We start from the raw sequence: 26,185 nt of genomic DNA, 5'->3' as shown, positions 1-26,185 counted from the left end.
GTTTCGACAAGCCTGATGGGCACCTCACTTTGAATACAGGATGGGCCGGAACTAAAACCAGAGGGGCCCAGGGTGTCGGGCTATCAGATTTATTTTTAGCACTGCTGGTGTAGATAAAAGATCTGTGAACTGATTCTTGCATTTTGTGGTCACTTACTCGGCCTTCTGCCTATTTTCGTAACTTGCACGTTTAACACTTTTCCCAGGATTTAAAATATTCAACGTTATGTCTGGAACAGCGCCAACTTTTAGTCTAGGCCTAGCATTTGCGTATCCTTGAGCTGCCATTTTTTCAGAATCCCTCTCGTAACAGTCCTTTGAGAAATGTAACGAGCACAGTGCTGTAAGGTGTTGCTTTGAAATCGACTCGTTTGTAATAATGTATCCATTCTTTCATTATGCCTTTATCTTTCAGAAAAGAAAAAAAATGTTGTCCAAAGGCTTTTCTTAATGTTCTATTACACCCGTAAGCAACGCAAAACAGTATTGTCTTTTACTCTGGCAACTCCCACTTGGGCTGCTGGAGTCGCTACTATGACGTCACATCCCGAAAGTAACCAAATAGGTGCGAAAATTTTGCATACGAGGTCACGGAAATTCAGCTCCTAGAAGATAGGCCAATATTTTAATATTGGCATTACGGTCGCAGATGATACTTTAGAATAAGGTTTTCTGCTATAGTACTTTTATTATTATTCTATATTTCCATTGGTTTCTGGTCTCCTTTAAAAATCCAAATCACAACACACACTACTCCATACTGTATTACATCTGATAGACCAATTTGAGTGGTTTCATTTTGGTCCTGGGGTAATGAACAATTACTTGGCTGTATCCCTAGTTCTAAATTTCTCATCATTTCCCATAGGAAAATTAAGATTTAAAATCTTCAACTCAGAAGCTTTAATATCTTTGCTGGCAGCTCACAGAACAAAAATTTGAGTCTCCTGATACAATTAACTTCCTAGCTGGCAAAAGCAAAGTGGTTTTTACCTTTTCCACGGTATTAAAAGCCTCTAAATTGAGAAACTTTAATGTTCTGTGTGCAATGCATACTCTTCTGAACTGTCTCAGAATAACAAGGCTGTCAGGACATTAACTGGGTTTTTTTTTTGTGTTTTACAGCACAGCAAAACTATCTAGGTGTTTTTAATGCATAGACAATTGAAGTAAAGTGATTTGCCCAAGGACACCAGAGTAGCAGACCTAGGTAAATCGAATCTGCACCCTCTTTGTTCAAAAGTCTGGCATGGTAACCATCGAGTAACTGCGACTTCTGCCACCATCATCCAGGAGGGCACACTGGACATATTATACACCCCCTGAACTGATTGGGTGGGAGTGTAAATAAAATCTGGTCGTATTTCCTCTTGTTTTCATGATAATGTTTTCCTGACCCTGAAAAAAGTGTAAAAATCTTGTGCAACTGAACAACACATGTACACATAGTCAGCCTCTAGATTTTATTTAAATAATGCTCCTCCTCCTTCACACCTTTTGACTGATGTCATTTCACAGCAGTAAACAACACAAATAACATAAGTGTGAAACAAAAAACAACATGTACTTTCTTCCTCTAGCTATGACTAATCCATAAGAATCAACTGTGCAACAAGTTACAACTTCATGTAGCTCCCCCACATCAAAATATTCCAATTAGATGCTAGGAATCACCCATTCAAATTCCTTTCTGTTGCATATATGCATCTTCAGCCTAAATACAACACTCTCCAAGCAATAGGGTTTGGTACTTCTTGAATTTTTGAACAGATATTTTTTTCTTAAATACATGAATCTCTTGAAATATATTGGAAAAATATGACAAAAGTGTAAAATATGAAAGTGTGAACAAGAAATGAGTTTCATTTAATCTGAATTGTTTTACAATGTCTAAGTGACACATGAGTTGCTCTGAAGAGCTTACCAGGCCTAAAACTGAAAATAAAGGTGTGGGTTCAAATCGTACCATTCAATAAACACTGGTTGATTACCACAACGTCCTTGGGAAAGGTGCTTTACTCCAACTGCAGTGGCACTAAATAAAACTACTTTATTACCATGTTTTAAAACACAAATCAAACCGAAGCAAACATCTCGCACAAACATTTTATCTTCATCACAGAATTTTTTCTTGCAAACTATGATCCAAGGGGATAACCTCAATAATGTATATAAAATTCCCTCCTTCAATTATACTTTAAGGTCTTAGGTTTTGATATAAAAAATTGTGTGATCCAATTCATTTAAAGCTGGACTCTGGCAGTTATTGGGTTCTAAAGCTTACCAATCAGTGTCTGTCATGGCATCAATTAGCAAGATTGAAACAGGCTCTTGTTTCATTTGCTCAGTCTTCTCAACTCTGCCTGCACAGGCAATGATGACATGTCAGCAAACATGGCAGTCCAGTTTGTTGTCCCTGAACTTTACTCTATGGTACATTTCAGACAAAATAGTAATGTTATCAAACATTTTGAAGGTTTCATAAAGAATTTCAACCAAAAGAACCCATGCCACACCAGTCAATTTTGCCTTTTCTAACACAAACTCAAACAAAAGACTTTGGGCTCCGTTTGCTACAAAAGACAGTATACAAAAAATGCAGCATAACCTTTTTCTTGGCAGAACTGTAACTTGTAAATCTGTACGGATTTTAGAACTTTAGACATGACAAGAGATAGTAATACTCCAACAAATGAAAAGGTCATAACAGGCATTTTGTTACATTTATTTAATGGAATGCAAAAATTGGATCAAAAGCCATGAACCAAGGTTTGATCTCTGTCTACAATATACCAGTTTTCCCCAAGAATATACAAATGCGCACACCTCCCTTATTAAAGAGGCTATGGCAGCTCCATCAGGACAAGTGGGAAAATGGTATGGAGACTTTCTTGAAATCATCTGTACCCTCACCACAATGCTTAGAGAAACAAAACAGGACACAAGGTGTACAGTAGGATCCCAAAGGCAGGGGACAATGTTCTCCACCCTCCAAATACAGGGGATACACAGCATTTTAAAAGATCAAAGTTGTTGTTGTGTGGTTTAACGCCATTTTTCAGTACACGATAGGCTACACATGGCAGCCAGTATTAATGGTGGAGGAAGAACCCAGAAAAACCCCGGAAAGAACTACCCATGAGAAGCTACTGGCAAGCTTTCTCACATACCAACATTGGCCGAATCCAAGACTCGAACCCACACAGAGGTGAGACGCAGTGATCCGTAACAGAGAGTGCTTTCGACCACTCTGCCACTCGAGGCTCCTAAGGGACAAAGTAAAATACATAATGTGCAAGGAGTGCTAAAAATGAGACTCGCATTTCCTTTGATGGCTGTGTTACCTTAACTCTGCACTCTATTATATTTGCCTTGGACACTAACATTATTGTAATGTTTTATCATGTAGTTCTAGAAGTCTGAAATTTGCATATGAAATAAACTGCACCATGGAATTTTTCATACAGGAGCTAGCTCCAATTAAAGTCTATTGTTCATTTATTATCCAGCAATACCCATTTTTTTCTTAATTACATTTCTTCTCTAATGAATAAATCATTAATGACAAATTGTGTATCTGTATATATTTAGTCTTCTGCCTTTAACTCCCCCTCAAAAGAAATAAAACTTTTGCTGCCATTGTGAGACTTTAGCCTCAAATATATGCTACACAAAAGCCCTCAAAGACTTAACACATTAACCCCTGGCGACGAGAATACTCGTCGTACTTTTCCTCCGTGATCTCCTGCATGCCTCACCAACGTGTCTGAGTTTACATAGCTTGTATCCCGAGCGCCGAGTTTGAGAGGCAGTATTTGTCTAGGCCTGTATCCCACACAAGTTAAATCTGTGCAAACCATTCATTGATTTGAAGCCATTTCCTAAGTATACAGGCAGTTTAACAATAAAATTGTAGCTTACATAGATAGAGTGAACACTGCTGAACGGAGGGAAAAAAATTTGACTTCAATGGCAGCAGAAATAGTGAAAATATATACATATGAAAATGCTGCAAAGAGACAAGAATCAGCCACTAGTAGTAGACTTTTACTTGACAGATTGTGACGGAGAATTTTCTGGATTTTAATCAGACGAGACTGATAGTGACATCGAAAAAGCTGCTGGAAATAACTGTGGCAGTGATGAGAATGAGAATGTTGAAGAAGAAGAAAATGAAAGTAGAGCTGATCGATGATGGTAAATGATAAAACACGCATTGACAAGAGGCTATACAAAGGACCAGCAACGGATTTAGACCCTGATGCAAATGAATTTAATTTTGTGGAGCTTTTTCTTCTTTTGAATAATCGTTAAATAAATGTTTGGGAAATATATGTTGCTAACGTGAGTGTTCATAGTTCAAGATTTGTTAAGTGTTTTATTAGTTTTAAAATTTTCAGTGAGAGTTCTGAGAAAGAAAGGTAAGTAAAGAGCAAGTAAAATATGCCCATTTGTGTACAGTATTCACAGGATGTTCAGTTTACAAGAGAGGACAAGTGGAATTTCTGTGTACATAAAATATAATTATTTCATGTGTTGATGGTGTTAATAATTCTGTGTGAATTCATAATGGATTTTATGGATTATTCACAGCAAGAGAAGCAAATTGGCAAGTACATCATTTGTTTTCACCATCATGCATTAGTTTTATTTCTGCATGTAGCATGAAATTTATATCATTATGTATCTAAGTTTATTGAGAACTGCCGTGCCAAATTTCAGCTTAATTAAATGAATACGAATAAAATAATAACAATTTTATTGCAAGTAGCCCCCTCTAAAAAAATCTGCAAGCCAATTGCTGTCAGCTAGTCTCAGGGATACAGGCACTGGAAAGGCTAACACTGCTCCAGGTGATCTCTGCAAGTATGCTGCAGGGACTGCCTGGCTATTTGGCTCAGGGGTTAATGTGTTAATATCACAAATGGCTGAATACCTAAAACCTTAATGATGTTTTGCATTACAAAGGATATCAACTGTGATCTTGCAGCTTGTATCACCCTTAGTGGCTTTGATAACTGATACTGTTATCATAGCTGTAGATCAGTGTCAACCAGAAAAAAGTGCAAGGTGTACGTTCCGATTTATTCCCTGACAAAAATGAAAGAAACCACTGCAAATCTGAAATAAAATGTAGATGGGTACTGATTCTGGTCTCTCCTCCACAACAATACACTTGTAATTAAATTTCCTGTCATTCTGAAACGATAGTACACTGAACTTTTACATGACCAGAGCGGAATTGACTATTTATTTCCATGTGACAAACAAACCATTTATACCCCTCATTTAGCAATCTACGAGCACTGATCATTCATGCGTAAAATCTGGGGGAAGGGGTTTGACCAGAATTTTTTTTGCACCTTTAATTGTAAATTTAGTGTGTAGGTGACCATGGTTGTGATAAAAAGAAATGGAATTCAGTTGAACCAATGTAACTGAGACATCCAAGCGGTTCTTGTGGCCAAAACATTTTCAAGTCATGAGCAAAAAATCAGAAAATGCACCCCAGATGCACAAAATATGAATCATCCACTCCATCAATTTTAGCATAGATATCACCTTAAAAGTGTAGACTATGCACTGATATAATGGTATCGTGTGCTAGTTAAGCAGCTGAAAATAATTGCTGTGGATATAGCATTTATTGACCTCATTACAAATTGCCTAGCAACTAGGATTAATCCAGGTAGATGGATGCTAATAATTACACTGACACTGAACCATTGTATGTCTGTGTGTGTGTGTGTCTCTCTCTCTCTCTCTCTATATATATATATCCTAATCATTATAATGTAAATAGTAGTTATTAAAAAGGAGGGGGAAAATCTACCTACGTACCACACTTTTAAAACCAGTGCAACAGGAAACATTGGGGGGAGGGGGGCATAATGAAGCTTGTCACCACCTTTGATTACTCTTGTGAATGGAACTAAAATGCTTGTGAACTTTACTTTTCAGAATATCTTGCCAATAAACTAAGAGATATTCTCTGGATTGTTACACAATGGCTCTCAGTAATTAATCACAATCACTCAAGAAAAAATGTTCTTTGATGTCTCAGTTTCAAAAATGACATGGCTGTGATGATCATTCCAACACTCGGACTCAAAATAAATAGGTTACAAACAACCATGAGAAGGAAAATAAATACCATAAAGTTGTAAGAAATCTTAAGCATCAGTTATAAAATAATGTACAAGTGTTTCCCCATGAGCATCAGGGGCCCAGCTAAGAGATCATGACTAAGAATTCAGTTTTAACTTTATAAAGGTTTTCATTGCAGTTTTGTTGTCAGGGGTAAAATGACTGATCAGTTTTGAAATTTATTGAGAACCCAGTTGTACACACTGCACAAGAGTAGCATATAACCATAGCATCAACAGGTGAGCACGCTTATAATCAAACCAACTCTCTCTAGGAATGGAGATAGTGAATTTGTTGTGTACGTTTTATAATTGGATAAGGGTAAATTGACTACCAACTCTCCAATATTCAGCAAAATACTGTACTTGTCCATTAGGGAAAATTAATGGACATTACTTACCTAATGGACACATGTCAGTCTTGTAATTTGTGAACCCCAATGCATCTGGTAGCATAGGCACAACGCACCCTGTGGCATGATGTAATGGAGGTACTCCAGCCTTATGAACAATGGAAATTACATGGTTCACTGACGCTCTTTATACTGAAGGGACAACTTTGGCAAGGGCGTTTGTCTTTGCCTTTTTGCTGCAGGCTGCATTATATGTTGATGTTCCAAGTTGAAAGTCTTGCACATTTTGTAAGACTGCTTTTTTGATGTTCTATTTTAAGGATTTGAGATCTTTTAGGCTTTCATCTGTTTTTATGTCTTTCTGAGACATTTTTGCAACATCTTTACCTTTAAGGTTTTGTCACATGATGAATATTTACTTTTGGTTGGAGGGGTTGGTCTTCAGGAGATTGTGGCAGGGTCAATGTACAAAAGCTTGCTTTTTCTGATTTAACATTACTAAGAATACTTGCCTGTCAGTCATCTTGTACCACTCAGCCTTCACCACCCAATCAAAAGTTGAGCTTATTCAACCAATCAAATTCATGCAAATGGATATTCAAGTTGGTGATGTCGTTTTTCTAAAATTATTTTTAAGGTCAAGATGGACAGTTGGACAGTTGACCCCTTTTCCAAAATCAATTGAAGTTCTATGGCAATAGGCATTGTTTGGCAGCTTCATCTGCTATGGAGTGTCTTGCAGAAATCACTTCACAAATGCCTTTGCACAAGAAAAATGAAAATTAATAGCTCATATTACACGAGTTATATAACTACACATCTCTGCTATAAATAAGAAAATTAAATACACCAGATACTGATTTTACACTTAAAAGACAGACAGACACAATCTGATTTTGGATAAGATAGGGTTGTCATGTGTCATCTTTTTTGCCAGATACATTCTCCACTTCAGTCCTTAAAGCCCCAATGTCACTGTTATGTGCAAAATGTCATATACGCCAAATCACCTCAGTAATATTGAATCTTGAATAATATTTACCCTAAATATATCATTGGGTTCCATTAAATCCATATAACATCTTCCATCCCATTAATAGCCATAAAATTTCTCTCTCAAATTGAGAAACAATGCTAATTTTCGCATGTGTACAAATTAATCTTATGTTGATCGGCAACATCTGTGGATCGACAGATTTCAGTTAAAGCTGGAACACAAGATTTGCTGACATCACCATTGTAAAAAAGGTCAATACCATCCTATGCTAGTAGATCCACTACCCAAGTTCCTGGTTCAAAGTACAGTGTACTCCAAAAGCTGATCACCTTTGTCTAATTTTTATCTAATGTGCCCTTTTTCTTCACAAATCCTCGTAAAAAAAATGGGCTTGCCTCTCTTCATTCCTCCTCAAATCAATTTGTGCATTAAGCGTGACTGTTACAGAGTAGACTATAGGAATTTGTTGAATGCATCATGTTACTGCTTTAGAACACTACAGATAAAATGGAGATACAAATGACTTTGTTGACTATATTAAGCGGTGGCACCTCTTAATTCTAAAACGATATTTGAACGTTACTTGAACCTAACATCTTGATGATTTCAAAGAACGGTTTATATCCGATAGCTTTGTTAACAAATCCTTTCCATCCTTCCAAACTTTTGTTAGATTGGAAGATGTTGAAAATTATGATAAATGGCAGCACTGTGGTTTTGGAGACAATTAATAAACTTTTTTTGTTAATGGACAGTTCAATACAAGGCTCAACCTCTACTAATTCTTAACACTGTTGAGAATGGTTTATTCCCCATGTAAGATTCAAGTGCATTCCAAAGTCACTTTAAACTGTAGCCAGCGTTAAGTTTACATCATGATCAGTAGAAAGTGGATCAGTGACAACTATGGAATTAAAGGTTTTCATTTTATTTAAAGAAATCTGAACAAATGTATGCACTAACTTGACAAAATGCACACCATTTGGGTTCCTCTGAACATCATAAATGTATCCAACTGCTACCCCCAAAAGTTCTCTTTTGAAATAATCATTGTCATTGCTCCAAAATGACACCCTCTGGCAGTACAAATACTTTTTCCACGAAGAATCACATTCCTTAACTTATGAAACTTTTAGGAAATGATATACTTTTATAACTTTACAAGTCCATTACAATTATTAAAGATAATCCACAACATCTAAATAGTGTACAATTCATACTGTTCTCATTCCAAATTCTTTTCATTCTTCAGTGCAGACTTTGGCACAGATTCATACTCTCTGATGAGAATAATTAGCATTCTCCTGTAAGGATAGTTCAATACTATCATGCTTAGCTGTTCATTCTGACAAATGATAGTCATGCCTACCTAAATACATGTAATAATTTTTCTCCCTTGAAATTTCATTGAGTGAATCTGACTTTTAGAACACAGTTTTGCCAGTCTGGCTTTTATAATACTGTCAGTCTGACCATCATCAGCAGCATAGCAACCAAAGTGAGAATGCAGCATGCCAGGTTAATAAAGTCTGGGTATTTAAATAGAACACCCTGCAAATACAATTTCCGCTGATTATGTATATAACTGCATAGCATAAATCACAATTACATAATAAGCAGACAAGAATAATCCTTCATAAATGGCTTTTACACAAGCTTTATTTATTTATTTATAATTTACCTTAAAAGCTGACCTTTTTTGATGGTGCAGCATGTAGTCGACATAATCTGGGTGCATAAGTCAAGCAGCATTTCCATTTACCCTTGATTTTGTGCTTCAGAGGCCCTCACAATGTAATTTTACCCCCATTCATGTTACCAAAGTATTTTTATATACTGAGTTTGACCCTCAGTTCCGACACCAAGGGGGATTTCTGACCTTCCATCCTGCACACCTAATGGATACACTGGTCATGTTTTGTTTTAACCGAGCATAAGCCTATATCACTGATAAGCTCATTATAGTATTAGCTAAGCATAAGTAATCTGATGTTGCATGTGTCAGGAATTTAGATGCTAAAATATAATTTCGAATTTGAAGGAAGTTTTTTTTATCATGGAGGGTTATTGTAATTTTAAAACAGAAATTTGGAAGTGAATGTTTTGTGTCCATTTATCAGCTGACAAAGACAGTCATCAATCAAGTTCACTACAGTTCCAGGTGTTATTTGCTTAAAATAAGTTTTGATATCACATACAGACCTGCCAACACTGAAAAAATAAAAATCACCATTAAAAATCAGGAGGCATAATGATAATATGATAAAGATGTCTACTTTTATTATTTCAGTCCATTTTTAAATCTTTCTCATTGGGACTGGGTAATGTTTTAGAGCCAAGGAACCGTACAAAAGACTCCTCTGCTGGTAGGCACAAAAAACTGAATGAATTAAGTATATATTAACAACCCACATACCCTACCAACTGCAGCATGGTGTGCTTACATTACGCTTTGATAAACTAGACTTACTGAAGTGTTACATGCAGTGGACTTCCATTATTTACCTGCATTCTTGTATGCACAATAGACTTTATAAATTTATATAAGGGTTTGGCAATAAAATGTGGCATCTGCCAACAGCCTACAACCCTGATGGGCGACTTTTTAAAATTTACATACTTACTAAAATATATACCATTCTGTGATTTTTTATGTCTGTTAAGCCTCCCCTGCCCCAATATGTGTGTTTCCCATTGTACAAGTTTTAAAATTAGACAAGAGGGTAGTCTTTTTTTAGTTTTATATTTTAAAAAAACCCACTATATATATTAGAATGATTAGTTATATAATGTACCAAGCACTTCAAGTACTGAGCTAAACCAGCTCAATTAGATGCATTAATCTATTTTGGGAATTATTTTAAAAAATTTTTTATATCAACATTAAATATTTTATAATGATTAGTATATAATGTACTAAGTGCTTCAAGTGCAGGGCTAAACCAGCTCACTTAGATGCACACATCAATTTTGGGATTTCTTAAAAAAAAATATTTTACCCTGTGGGAAAAGTACTAGGGAGGGGAATGGAAAAAAAGGGAGGGGCAGCCAGCTGACCAGAATCAAATTTTTTTGTTGTTGGCCTAAGCCGTTTTTCTTAAATTTATTTAAACCACTCCCCTTCCATGAGAAAGACTAATCGCTGGCTGTTGTTCATGCATTTTTCATATATAATCCCCTCTCCTTGTGAAAGACAAGTTTTGACATTTAGTACCAAAGGTAGTCAACCTCTACTGCATTGCCTATGGGCATAGAGTATTTTTATCAAAGGGCAAATGATTAATGGCTATGTAAATACCCACCTTCATTTCCCCACCAACCTGTTTTCATAAATCATACTTTACAGCTTCTCTACAACCTTCAATAACAATTGTCTATTATGAAACTGACTTTAAAATGATTTTTTTTTCCACATGAAAAAATTTGATTTCTGTTCTGATAAACATCAGAGGTGATTGTGTGGGTGTAATATAGGCCATCTTTAGTAGGTAAGCTGCCTACATTTACGTGCTGAGAAAATAGATTCAAATATGCAGACTGAACCTGTTTTGGCTCTGAAGTTTGTGTACTCATTATTCAATAAATTGCCAAAAGTGATAATAAACCCAGATAAAAATAATATCATACAGGTTAGAGAATTTTTAGTTTGTACTCTATGGAGGTTCGAACCTAGGTCCGCAGGTCAACGGCATCCATCACCTTGCATGCACACATGAGCCCATATTCCCTCACGACTAAGCACACATCACCAAAAAATGGTGTTACTCAATCGGTGTTATATACACTCATGTGTAGCAGACACATACATGCCAACCCTTGGCGAGGAAAAAGTGTAATCCAAGTGGACAAAAAGAGTAATACGAGCAGAAAAAGAGTAATCCACATATAACATGATAAATATTCAATCACCCTATGTACAAAATGATCTATTTGTCCCTCTGGACTTTTAACATCAATTAGTCCTTAAAGCTTTCGTATACAACACTTTGAGCTTTAAAAAGCAAAAGACTCGTATTGCATTTCAAAACACTTTGTACCAGCCAAGACTATGAAAGGTTTGCACACCAGCAGAGCACTAAGTGCTGTGTTACAGAGCCTGGATCTGAATTCAGTTTTATTTTTGTTAACAATACTGAACAATCTCTCAAAGTCAGCAATAGAATGGTAAAGAACCAATATTCTTTTCATAACCTGACAAAGAAGAGGAAATTTATATCTTCCAGTTATTGGGTCATTTAGCTGGGAAATAAGATGAAAAAAAATCAACTCTGTCTGCATGAAGTACATTCTCAGGTAGAGTGCCAACTTGATACTTCAGAAGTTCTCCTAATTTATCAGCAGCCTTTCCTGCAGAATGGTGCATCATATGAGACAACCTGATATGTACAATGATGAAGACATTTTTCAAAATATAGAAAGATCTCCTTTATGATTTCCAGTCATCATTGATGCAGTATCAGCTGAAAACCCCATACAGTTGTGCCAACTTAAGTTTATTAAAAGCATTATCAAGCAAATAGAAAAGGTTTTCTCCAGTGGAATCTACTGTTAATTCTGGTAATGAAAGAAGAGCACTCTGACTTTGCCCTTTTCGTTGTTAAAGTCTCTTACACAGACTGGGTACTACTTTTTGTCATAATCACTACTCCTGTCTATTGTAATACTAAATGGCCCAATTTTCATGGTTTCTGCAATTTAAAGTGAAGTATCTTCTGCTAAACACCTAACAATATTAGATGATTCTGTTCTTGCACATGCATAGTATCTGCAATTCAGGAATCAGGAAACATCTGTTTGAACAAAGGATCAATGTAGTCTTCTACCGCTAGGGGTACTCCGTGTTCTATTAAAAACTCTGTAGATAACACCTCTGCATTAATATAATTCTATACGAATCCAGGGACAGCACTTTCCGTTCTGTCTGGTGTATATTTATAATTCTTTATAATTAATTATATATACCTTGATTTCTTTCATGGGAATCTGGAAAGACTGTGTAGATACATAATTAATTACTACGTCGTCATGCGAGTGTGTCTGCTACACACGAGTGCATGTAACACCGACTGAGTAACATCATCTTTTGGTGAAGTGTGCTAGTCATGAGGGAATATAGGTTTGTGTGTGCAGGCAAGGCGATGGGTGCCATTTACCAGCAGACCTGGGTTTGAATCTCCGTAGAGTACAAATTAAAAATTCTCTAACCTGTATGATAGGATTATTTGAATTAAAATATTAATTCTGCCTACTATTATCAAGCATTCTTCTATAGGAATCTAGGGACAGCACTTTCCATTGTCTGGTGTATATTTATGACTCTCTCTCTCTCCCTCTCTCTCTCTCTATATATATTTCTTTCCAACAGTAAATTGCACAGCAGACACACTCGCATATAGAGATCATAAAAGAAATACACATACATGCATACACACTGTATTGTGTCTCATCATTACATTAATGTGATAATTTAAAAAATAAAAAAACTTATATTCATGTTAAATTGTGTCTATTATAAACCACTCATGTGTACATATCATAGACACACAAAAACATACATTAGATATCCAGTTTGAGTTTTACCAGGGGAAAGAAGATACAGATGAAGTGAATGAGAGCACGAAGGGTCTTTGATATCGAGTTGTGCAAAAGCTTACTATGCCTTTGAGAGGAAAATTTTATCACGTATAGTTTGATAACTCTTTTACATCCATTCAACTGGTACAAAGTTTATTGAGACATGGTATATATGCCTGTGGCACCATGAGGAAAAACTGTAAAGGTTTCCCAGAGGAATGTAAATATCCACCATATATGGAGCAAGGAGACCATTTAATATGACTGGATGGAAACCTGACAGCCACACTGTGGAAGGACAAGAAACCAGTGACAGTCCTATCCACAGCAACCATAACTGATATTGCTAACCGGAAACAGAAAGATGGGACAGTGTAACTAGTTAACTGTCCAAAGGCCATCACAAATTACCGAGAGATTGACATATGTGACCAACTCAGGGCCAAATATCCAGCTGGACAATCATCAAAGAAATGGTGGCGATATATTTCATTTCATTATAAATATCTACATAATCAATGGTTTTATAACAATGGTGGAGAGTCATCCTGAGAGTCAGTAAAGAAGAAAACGGTTCAGATGGTCAGATTTTCAAATTAATTTGGCGAAGCTGCTCATAGGAAGTTTCAAGTGCAGGAAGGTTGCCATGCTTTGAAAATCTGTAGCCCCAGCGGCACTGGACAATACTGTGCCTCACAGACTGCACACTTAAAAGGAAAAACCCACCTGCAAATACTGTAGCAAGCATGGAGAAAAGAAACCAAATTTGGCTGAGTCATTTGCAACGTCCATCTATGCTGCATAGAATGTCAGAGCCTGTTTCATCAAAGCATGGGCATGGTAGAGGAGTAGCTGTGATGTGCTCCAGTACAATTGTAGATAGTTTTTTCTTATTGTCATATTTGTTTTGTTCCTCAACATGAACGTCTGAGAACAAGTGATTTGCTAAATAGCTTATACCTGAGATTAGAATTCAATGAAATGAAACATTAGGTAAGATCATTTATTTTTCTCTCACATGTATAGGCCTACCAGATAGATTTACATATCCTTAACCACATCACTAATGATAAAAAACAAGAACTCACTATGAAATATTTTTTAATAACCTTTACTAAGCCCATGTATGGAAAGCAGGCCAAGTGAATGAATAACTAATATGTTTTTGTGAAGGCCATTGAATTGTGCATGAAAAATCTAGAATATTAGTCATACACAAAGTACGAATAATTTCAAGATCCAAAGATATAATAACATCAAAACTTTGATGCTTAATTTCATTGTTGCCAACAAAACAGTACCTTAGTTTTTCATCGATGATGAAATGAATCATTAAAGTCCATCCTTGCGTGAAAAAGAGTCATATATCTAACTTAATCACACTACGGCCAAGAGTAAAATGATGCCTAACATACCACGTGGGTGCATTAATTTTTAGAAACAGGGATTTTCTTGATATGACCACTCACATTTTAATTATGTTTAAAAAATTTTTTTTATAATTATAGGTTGTAATAATTAGTATTTACTGGTAGTATTATTTTCTATTTGTTAGATATGATTTTCTTGGCTATGTTATTATCATTACAAAATGAGTGACATAAGAAAACAACCATGACCTTATATACCACATTGATTTATCCAACATCGCGTTATGTAATACATTTTGGACTATTATTTTTTTAAATAGCTAAATATTTAATCAGAATGTTTATATCATGTTTCTTATGAATTTTATATATTTCTTAATGTGTATGCCAAATGTATTACAATTACTGCCTGTCTAATGAACAGGTACTGCCTAGATACTGCGATGCCTGCCATTATTACGTTTCTGCCTCTTGTCAGGTTCACTTGTGACTTATAACTGATATTACGAAAAATATAATGCGAACACAGCAGTGAAATGTTTTAGTTAAATATTTTCAAAAATAATGTCACTAAGTATGCTGATTAGAAACATGTTGGTATTTACATACTGATGCTGGAACAAAGTTGCTTTCTTTTAATAACTGCAACTTGTGCATCAGTAGTTGTCTTAACAGTAACTTACGGCAATCCGGCATTAATAACAAATGCTGACTTATGGCGGAAATGATTAGGTTATTTAGAAGCTATTCCAGCAATGCGAGAATATCATTTTTGAAGATGACGTTGCTAATGGGGAGCAAGAGTATGACGTCATGAACGTCATATGGGAGGCACAGGAAAGAGGGTTAGATTTTTATATGGGAAGCAAAGGGTTAATAAGTTCCTTTGGATTAGTGACTTTTCCCTTTTTCTGACTTCAGCTCACACACCATGCTATTGCATTTGTCACAAGGCATCTAAGGGCCCCCGATTGGCCGAGTGGTCTAAAGCGCTCTCCGTTTTGGATCACTGCCATCTCACCTCTGCCTGCATGGGTTCGAGTCTAGATTCGGCCAATGTGGGTATGTGAGAAAGCTTGCCAGTAGCTTCTCCTGGGTCGGTGGTTCTTTCCCCACCATTAATACTGGCTGCAATGCATAGCCTATCATGTGCTGAAAAATGGCGTTAAACCCCACAACAACAAGGCATCTGCTATTTTATAAATGACATCCATTTTTCTGTTTGCTTTTCATTTATTAACAAAAATCCCCCAACCATTTCTTTACTAATTTCTGTCTGCATTTTTGTATATGGTTGACAGTGTTACTTGCACATCTTTTATAGACTTATAGACAATTCGGCCCAACTTGGACCGAAAATAAGACAATTCGGCCCAACTTTGCGACACATACATTACCATTCTACATTACAAAATATTTTATAAAATACATTATTTATTTTTATTTTAAAAATTTCGTGAAAGCACTTAAGTATAAATTTTTTTTTCATTTTATCTTCTTATAAAATATAAAATAAGTCATTATGATTATATCAGATCAATGATCATATGAATAATGATGATGTTCAGCTGTCACATACAGAAGAAATAACTACAATGATGAATGTACGTGTTTAATATGGTTAATGAAACATATTTGTAAAAATTTCATGCCATATTTTCATGACCAAAATGAAACCAAGAAAGCTGAGTGAAAACGATTACAGATTTAATGAACAGTCTTTTGTTGTATGTATCTGATACATACATTATATTTTTGGAGTGACTAAAAAGGCATACACATTGTAAACTTTCGTGCTTATATTTTGAATCAGAAACTGTTATGATTAGAATGGTATTAATTTGACAACTTAAAATGTTTTTGGTGTTTTGAATATTCATTATCAATTCAAATGAAATTTAAAATACGAGAAATTTTGGTAAAGATCTATCTTAAGTTGTGCACATTTATCTGTCTTTTTCGTAACTCATAATAGCAAAACGCAATAATGTTCTGAATTAAATTTATGTGAAATTATCGCAAAATACCTAATTATGCAATTTTCAACCATTTTCCCGGTATCATTTTATTTGTAAATCATAACAAATATGTTCAAATACGAGAAGATCTCTTGTAACGTATGTATCTGGCTTGAGAATTAAGGTTTTGAGACCAAGTGGGCAAGTGGCTAACAAAATCGACCCTCTTCCACAGGAGATATAATGCATCTCATTATTGTCTACGTTACCCCCAAAGCATCACGTCCATCTCTACTTCTTTTTATCAGACGTCCTTTCTCCACAGTAATATTTGTCTTTGGGACAGTTTTCCTAAAGATACCAGAAAGCTCCTAACCATTATAACTTCGGAAAACATTTATCTAGTTCATCAAATGTTTCAAATTTTATTCTCAACTTATTCTATTTTACAAAGTAATTAAAATGAGAATGAATAAAAAAGTTACCTAATGCAAGGATTTTGAACTATACGGTAAAAACATATTACATAAGAATTGTCAAAATAGCAAGAAGACAGAGTGGATATCAGGAGAGACGTGGACTCACATAGACTAGAGAAGACAGATTAAGAAGAGACTTTTGGACTCCAAGTCACCAAGACTAAAAGAGAATTTCGAAGGAGCATAGAGAAAAAGACAAGGAGGTGAAGAAATCAGCAAGGAGAGACAGGAGAAAACATATTATATAAGAATTGTCAAAATATATGCTAAAAATAAATACTTGTCAAAACTATTGTCAGTTGTATTATAAAATTGGGCCGAATTGTCTTTCGAGTTGGGCCGAATTGTCTTATTTTCGGTCCAAGTTGGGCCGAATTGTCTTTGGGCCGAATTGTCCAATAACCCTTTTATAGACATGCTATTAAAGGAATTGCTCATTCACAGTGCTTTCTAATGGCAGCTGTAATGTTTTTGAAAACATAAATTGCCTATTGCATATTCAATACACATTTTTGCATGACTTTATGTATACATGTACAATTTCATTTATATATTGTGGCACAGCATCAATAGTATTAATCAAGTCATACATATTGCAATATTTCAGGACGCTGTAAAGGTTTCACTTCAACGACCTTTACTATGATGTTTTTGGTTAAAAGCAATATGTTGTTGTTGTTGTTGTGGGGTTTAACGCCATTTTTCAGCACACGATAGGCCATATATGGCGGCCAGTATTAATGGTGGAGGAAGAAACCGGGAAAACCCCGGAAAGAACCACCGACCCACGAGAAGCTACTGGCATGCTTTCTCACATATCTACATTGGCTGAATCTGAGACTCGAACCGGCGCAGACAGAGGTGAGATGGCAGTGATCCGTAACGGCCAACGCTTTAGACCACTCGGCCACTCGGGGCCCCCAAAAGCAATATGTAAACAACCATCTAAGAATTTGTTCTGCCAAGGGGTACATGATTCGGCTTTCCTTATCAGATGTAGGAGGCTTGTATTTAGAATGGGGGTAAACGGAAAGTAGATCTTTGATACATTTTATATGGATTCATTATGTTTTTTAAATATATTACTAGAAAATGAAACAATTGAAAAGTCTTTTTAGTTAACCTCAAATACGAATGCGCAAAGAACTATCGCAATAAACGACCGGCAGCTGGTGCAAATCTCTGAAATAGTCAATACCGCTACATTAGGAAACCCGCGAGACAATGAGAATTGAGTACATGTATATCTGGTAGTGGCTTTTCTGAAACAAACCATATCGGCGTAATAATGCTGGCATACCGGCATCAGCATTTGATAGCTTTGTTGCAATCAATTTCGACATCATACATCGATATTTTTATTGACAGTGCAAAAAAGTATTGATTATACTTACTTTGCGGCCCAATCTTCAGCTTCTGTTTTGTATTTATTTGCATCCAACTGCAATTTAGCCTTTTCTTTCGCTGTTTCGTCCAGTAATTTTTTCACGTCTTCTAACTCTTGTTCATACAACGCTTTGATATTTGTTACTTCTCTTGTAACTGTCTCCTCCGTTGATCGAACTTGTGTGGAAAGACGGGCGTTTTCGTCTTCCAAGTAACGGACTTTATCAATATATGCTGCTAAACGATCATTCAAATTCTGCAGTTTCTCTTTCTCTTCCATACGAGTTATCCTAGCCGGCGAGGGGGATCGGGTTCGCCTTCCCGGGCTTGACGTCCCAGCCCGGGGAGTCTCAGCCTCCGATGTAGTCTGCTGGGTGTACGTTGTTTTTCGGGCAATTCGGGTCGCCATCTTCTAGTTAAATTAACAATACCTGAATAAGGTGCCCGTAATCTAATTGCATACAAGTCAAAATGGCCGTCTCGCGTGGTAACGCGCTTTTTTGTCACGTGACTACAAATGCTTCAGGCTTGAGTGCTGCTTAATTTGTCATGCTTGGTAAAGGAAGATCAAACATGCGTAACTTTTAGTTCTTTTGCCGACAGTGATGTACAAGTACTGCTGCTCTTGTCTGATCCAAGGCTAAGCGAAATAAATAAATAAATAAAAAGAAACAAAAAGCGTTGCACAAATGTACATAGCTATTTTCATTGGAATTAAATGTTGAAAATGTTTGATGTTGAGTCTATTTCTGGAGTCGCTCAAGTTTCAGCCGGATTATCAAGCACTTTGGCTAGTTCAAAATTGGTTGTGCACTTTTCGCTGTCAATTTATTACATTTATCTTAACTGATTCCTGACACGCACGATCACCGACTATACTATTTATAACGAATGTTTTGCAAGTTGTATTACTTTTCATGGAACATGATCAACCATTATAATTTCATGTGTACCGCCATTAAGACAAGATCGTATTTATTCAGTAAAGATTATCTGTTTACGCACTGAGCGAATCCAAGGAACATTACCTACACTAATATGTCAGTTTCCCTTCATAACTCGAACAAATCCCAATAGTCATTAAAGCGGACTATATGTATATACATTGATTGTCCCTTTGAAAGCAACACTGATTATACAGTACAAATTAAAACAACAACGCGTAGTCATATCCAAGCTAACAAGGATAACGCAAAACGTAAACGAATCAAAATTAATTTATAAATTGTGGTCCTTAATTACTTAGCACATCACGCCCGACGCAGCAGTAATTAAAAATAGACAATGAGTAGAATTCATGCGCACATAAAAATCGCACGACTAATCACACATAACAGTAGTATAAGGGGTGAGATTAGCGACAATGGGAATTAGCATTAAAAACACACCCTGGGTAAGATTAGCGACAATGGAAATTTAACATTAACCACCCTGGGTAAGATTAGCGACAATGGAAATTTAACATGGGCAAAAAACCCTGGGTAAGATTAGCGACAATGGAATTTAACATTGGAGAAAGGAAAAAAAAGGAAATATTGATTTTAGCGACAAAGGCAATTGAACATGGGGAATAGAGTTTGGGTCTGTCTAGGGACAAGGGGAATTGAACATGGGAATAGAGTTTGGGTTTGTCTAGGGACAAAGGGGAATTGAACATGTTAGAAAAAAAACTACTTTAGGGACAAGGGGAATTGAACATGGGATTTTTTTTTTTTTTAAATTTCTATAAAGGGGTAGGCAATCGAAAGGCTATCTCTTTTCGAGAAATGTGGGTGGCCCTGAAAAGGGCCTTTGGATTTATGTTAATATTAATATTAACATAGACTGCATCTGTCACATCTTCTTCTTCTTAAACTCCTTCTAACTGCAGGTCCATACACAAGTACCCTCTTGAGGCATCCTTGTCTTTCTATGTAAACTCTTCTCATCCATAGACTAGTATCTGTCCTATCAACAACAGCCCACTTGGACCGGACATACATGAGCATGTCCGTCCTAAACATCATTGAAGACACAAGGCTGGATGATTCAACTGTAGTCCACATCGTGAGGCGACGAGAACAGGTGAATCAATGCAGTGAACTGCGCTTATTTATAGGTAGAGGAAGGATTGAAACGGATTGAGTTCATTCACCAATCCGAACACGCGTTACAAAATTCAGTCAGTCCGCATCCAATCCGAAGAGAGCAGTCTGTGACGTCATTTGGTCTATATAGATTGGCTAGCGCCTGTGTGCTGTCAGTCTATGCGACAGTGATTCAACATGACGGAAACTCAGAAAACGATCCATTGGGGTGCACCAGCAGTGGAGACCGCCCAAGGGAACCCGGACTTACTTTCAGAAGAGGTACATTGGGATTTTGTGGATTTTTTTACTTCGCAAGAATTTGTTCCGGAACCTTCGTCTCATTCTTCATTACCGCAAGTGGAGAATTTTAGACAGAGACAGAAAGAAGAATTGGAGAAATTTATGCAACGACAAAAGGAAGCGGAACAAGCTTTTCTCCTACAGCAACAGCAACAGCAACAAGAAGAGGTAAGAAAAAAACAACAACAAGAAGAAGTAGCAGCAAAGAAACAAGAGGGTGAAAATCAAACGGCTACGGTACTGTTGGACATTTTAGCGGAGTTAAGAAGTCTGAAACAAATGTATCAGACTTCTTTATCACGACCGAAGAGAATACGACCTTCCCGAGCTAAACACGCCAACCCTGTGACTAAGCCTATCGTACCACCCTTAGTGATTTCAACCCAATCATCATCATCAGAAGTAGGCCTCGGCCGTGGCAAAGGCTTAAAACAGTTAAAGTTGATTGCTTAAACTCACCCCTACACCAAAAAAGGCCCTTTTCAGGGCCACCCACTTCTCTCGAAAAGAGATAGCCTTTCAATTTGCCAATAACTCAAAAATCAACAAAAAAGAAAAAAATTTTTACCCTTATAGTACATGTCTGTGTATGAGTGCGTGAGTGTAGCTTCTTATTTTAAAATCAAAACTCAAAGACACTTACCTTGTATAATTAATGTATTCTTTTCTCCATAGTTACAATCCAATTCACAATTCACAACAGAACACTTTATAAATTACATTCACTTCTTTTGTTTCTTTTTTTACTCTCTCTTTTTTCAATTTCTTCACCGTCACAGTCTTTTCCTCCTCTTCCTCCTCACTTTCTTCCCTTCTTCTTTTCTTCACCTATCTGCTTTTTTCCTCTGAAGAATCTCTCTCTTCTTCTGAAGAATCCCTCTTTTCTTCCGACTCCTCTTGTTTCTTTTTTGGGAAATCTGGAGACCAATGTCCTTTTTCTTGACAATAATAACAGGTATCTTGACTTTTGTCTTTTCTAGCCCCTGTTTTTGTTCTTTTTTGACGGTCTGGACACTCTGAAGACCAATGCCCTTTCTTCTGACAGATATAGCAAGTATCTTGACTTTTATCTTGAAAGGAAGGAGAGTAGTCCGTCGGCTGGTCTGAAGAGAATTTTCTAATGACCCCTCGCAAAGCTCTGATGAAACGTTCGATTTGGCTAGTCTCTTCCATCGTTGTGCTCGGTTTGAGAGTGAAATGAATAGTGAAAGGACAAGACACACACCCTTTTTATATACGCTGGTTTGCCATGACTATAAATTAGTCTATGGTGTTTAAACTTGAGTCATTTGACGTTTTGGACTCAAGATGAAACGATCCTATTCATTCGAGAAGAAAGAAGAAGAAGAAAGTAAGAGGCAGAAACGTGATCTATCGCCTCGTACCAGAGCTGAAGTCTTGGCACAAATTCATGCCAGTGATTTTGAAGAGGACATGAGTGAACCAGAATCCGAACCCTCTAAACAAAGTTCACCACTCTTAGTCAACCCTGAAAAGTACTATTCCATTCGAGAGACGGAAAAACGCTCCTCTAGAAAATTTAGAACCACGGCTTACACCTACACAGTGAAGTTTAAAGATTTCAAGTCCGACGTACCATTGGAGAAAGCAGAAGGGTTTATCACCGAGATGTGGGATTCTTTGCTCACCGCACTCAAGCGACAATTTCAACCCAAAGAAGACGATCGCTTGACACTATCCATAGATCACGACAGCTTGAAATCCCCTGTTTGGATCGAGTTTAGCAGACCCGCAGAACTAACCCCTTCCAAAGTCATGGACAAGATTCAACACGTACAACAATCTAATAACCAGTTTGACATCACCGATGGTAAAGCCACACTGAAAATGGCCCACGTCTCTCCTCCTCAAGGGACCGGACAACGCAATAAGGTGTTATTGGTGAACGACCTTCGCAACACCAAAAAGAGTCTCGTCCAAATTCACAATTCTCAAGACCAGATGTGTTTAGCCCGAGCCATCGTGGTGGGACGAACCTATGCCAACAAGAACGACACGGTAGAATGGAAAAGAGCCTGGAAAACTATTCAACGATCCGACCGAGCCAAACAACGAAACGAAGCAGAACTCCTGTTACAACAAGCCGGACTGTCCAAAGACACACCCTGTGGCATTCCTGAGATGCAGAAATTGCAAGATGTCCTAGCTCCACTCTACACCTTGAAAGTGCACCCTCAAGAAATGCGCGGACCTCTGTTGTTTCGAGGGAAAGACTTTAAGGACGGAAAATACATTCATGTCTATTATCACGATGGCCATTTCGATACCATTACCACTATCACTGGATTCCTGGGATACAGTTATTACTGTGAGAAATGTGACTATGGCTATAACAATCGAGAGCAACACAAACATTGCGGATGGAAATGCCCAGGATGTTTGGCCTCTCCACCATGTCTGAGCGAAGGACAAGAAAGAGTACAATGTCCTGCTTGTCTGCGCACGTTTGTCAGCCCTGCCTGTTACCAACAACATCTGAAGACGCAAGGTTCACAGCAGAAATGTGCTTGTCAACTCCTGAGATTGTGCCCTACGTGTCGAAAAGGCCTACGTACCAATAATACCAAGGCACACGTATGTTCAGGAAAGAAAAAATGTCACATTTGTCACCACATCGTGGACTTGGAACACCAATGCTACGTGCAAAAATACCAACCCCCACCAGAGAAAGAGGACGGTCACAAGAAGAAAGGCAATTTCATCTTTTTCGATTTCGAATGCATGCAAGAGACTGGCATTCACATTCCTAATTTCTGCGTGGCTCATCGAGCGTGCGAGAAGTGCATTCAAGAACCTATCTTCAGTCATTGCCCTCACTGCAGCAAGATTCCCGGAAAAAATCTTTCGAGGACCGAACACGTTAGCCGATTTTGCCCAATGGGTCTTAGATCCCATCGACAAGACGTGGAGCCAAGATGACATCGAACGTTACGGAGATTGTCATCGTCATGCCACGGTGATGGCTCACAATTTCTCCGGATACGATGGACAGTTTCTTTTGAGGTACTATACGGAACATGGCACCGAACGTCCTAAAGTCACTTTGAACGGAGCCAAAATCATTTTCATGCAAGTGGGACAAGTGCAGTTTAAAGATTCGATGAGTCACTTGGCCATGCCTTTGAGTCGAATGCCTAAAACGTTTGGAATGACAGAAATAGCTAAAGGTTATTTTCCTCACTTTTTCAATACGGAAGCCAATCAACACGCCGTTCTACCCCATTTGCCTGAGGCTCACTTTTACGACCCCGACAACATGCGTACCGAACAACGAGAAGCTTTCTACGCTTGGTACCAGACTCACGCCTCCGACCCTTTCGACTTTCAGGAAGAAATGCTAAAGTATTGTCGTTCTTACGTGGACATTTTACGGCGTTGCTGTGGAAAATTTCGAGAACTGTTCATGGAACACGGAGGGGTCGATCCTTTGAAAGAAGCTTGCACCATTGCCAAAGCGTGTTCCTTAGTGTATCGACAACGATTCATGCCTGAAAACACCGTGGCTGTCATCACTCCTCAAACGACCCACTATGTCAAACGTCAATACTCAGTCAAAGCCCTACGTTGGTTACATTACTTGTGCGACAAGGAAGACAAATGGATTCAGCATGCCCGCAACGGAGGAGGCGAAAAGACCATCGGAACGCATTCGGTCGATGGCTGGGACTTAGAAAACCCGAAGATCGTGTACGAGTTTAACGGTTGCTTATTTCACGGATGTCCCGTCTGTTACCCTGATCGTAGCACTAAAAATCAGTTTTTACAACGAACCATGGAAGACTTGTACGAGGACACTTGTCAGCGACGCCTAAAGTTAGAGCAGCAAGGATACCAAGTGGTGGAAATGTGGGAACACGAGTACGATCACCGTATGAAAACCGATCCCGAGTTTAAACGTTTCGTGGAAAGTTACAAGCTGATGGACCCCCTAAACCCGAGGGATAGTTTGTACGGAGGAAGGACCAATGCCACCTGTTTGCTGTACCAAGCCGACGAAGAGAAAGGAGAAGAAATCAAATACTTGGACGTGTGTTCGCTGTATCCTTACGTGTGCAAATATTGTCCCTTTCCTGCAGGGCACCCACAATTGTTCACGGAACACATCGACCTGAAAAACATTCGACAATACGAAGGCTTGATCAAGTGTAAAGTTTTGCCTCCCACGAACCTATACCATCCCGTCTTACCTCACCATTGTCAAGGCAAACTGATGTTTCCATTGTACCGTACTTGTGCCGAAACATGCAACCAAGACCAACCTTGTCAGCACACCCAGGAAGAACGTGCCTTGACGGGAACCTAGATCAGCGTCGAATTGTTCAAAGCTCTGGACATGGGATACCAACTGTTAGAAGTGTACGAAATTTGCCACTTTCCCAAGACACAACAATACCACAAGGGTGATCCCAGTCAGAAAGGCATTTTCCCCGACTACGTGGATGCCTTTTTGAAACTGAAGCAAGAAGGCAGCGGCTATCCTTCCTGGTGTCACACTTCCGAAGACGAAAATACATTCAAAGAGAAATACTATGAACAAGAAGGCATCTGTTTAGACCACATCGAGAAAAACGAAGGCAGGCAGTCGTTTGCCAAAGTGATGTTAAATTGCTTGTGGGGTAAAATGGCACAACGACCGTGTTTACCCAAGACGGAATATTTGACAGAACCTTCCCGCTACTTTCAGATGATTCACGACAAAACCAAATACATGAAATACGTGGACGTCGTTCGCGAGGATTTGATCTTCGTCAATTACGAAGAAGATCTGGACTTTGTACAAGACGACCCCTTTGGAAATGTCATCATTGCGGCTTACGTGACAGCTCATGCTCGCTTAAAATTGTACGAAGCTTTAGAACTGTTAGAAGAACGTGTCCTGTACTTTGACACGGACAGTTGCATTTACATCCATCACCCGAGTCAACAGCACCCTGACATCGAAGGAGACCGTTTAGGAGCCTGGACAGACGAGCATCCCGACGACAAGATTCTAAGTTTCGTCAGTGGTGGTCCCAAAAATTACGGCTACGAATACCGGGACCCACAAGGAGAAGTGCACACGACGTGTAAAGTGAAAGGATTGACTCTGAATTATCGTACCAGTCGTGTGGTGAACTTTGGGGTATTGAAAGAAGCCTTGCAATCGGGAGAGGATGCAAACTTTAAAGTGACCACCTATCAACCGAACAAAATTGTACGTTTACCCACTCACCACATCGTCAGTCGACCCTTGGAAAAAGTCTATCAAATCGTGTACCAGACGCGAGTGCGACTTCCCAATCATTTCACCTTACCCTATGGACACGGCGGTATTGGTCTGTATATAAAAAGAAACCCTAGGCAAGATAGATAGTTCATTGTGACTACCAAGACCGAGCGAACAAGATGAATACTTTCAGAGAAACACAAAACAAGTTTAGACAGGCACAATTCAAGTGTGGGGCTTTTGAAGTGGAATGCGATTGTGAGCTTTGCGACTTTTCAACCTGTGTTAGTGACGGTGCCAGAAGAACCCGTCACCCAGTACGGGAC

General features: G+C 38.0%; 1 protein-coding gene across 1 annotated transcript in view; it reads right to left on the bottom strand.

Moving 5' to 3' along the window:
- The window catches only part of LOC149801494 (lamin-like), a 54,231-nt gene extending 35,450 nt beyond the window's left edge, over positions 1 to 18,781 (bottom strand). Inside the window, exon 1 of the mRNA XM_089955666.1 lies at positions 18,272 to 18,781. Coding sequence (XP_089811792.1) covers positions 18,272 to 18,672 — 401 coding nt within the window. The 5' untranslated portion in view covers positions 18,673 to 18,781. The remainder of the gene's footprint in view (positions 1 to 18,271) is intronic.
- Positions 18,782 to 26,185: the final 7,404 nt, after the last annotated feature.

The sequence above is a fragment of the Sinohyriopsis cumingii genome, chromosome 4 (genome assembly GCF_028554795.1).
Source record: "Sinohyriopsis cumingii isolate HCF-2022 chromosome 4, ASM2855479v2, whole genome shotgun sequence".
In the NCBI taxonomy this organism is placed as follows: domain Eukaryota; kingdom Metazoa; phylum Mollusca; class Bivalvia; order Unionida; family Unionidae; genus Sinohyriopsis; species Sinohyriopsis cumingii.
The sequence above is the reverse complement of the archived record's forward strand: the minus strand, read 5'-3'. Positions and strand labels throughout refer to the sequence as shown.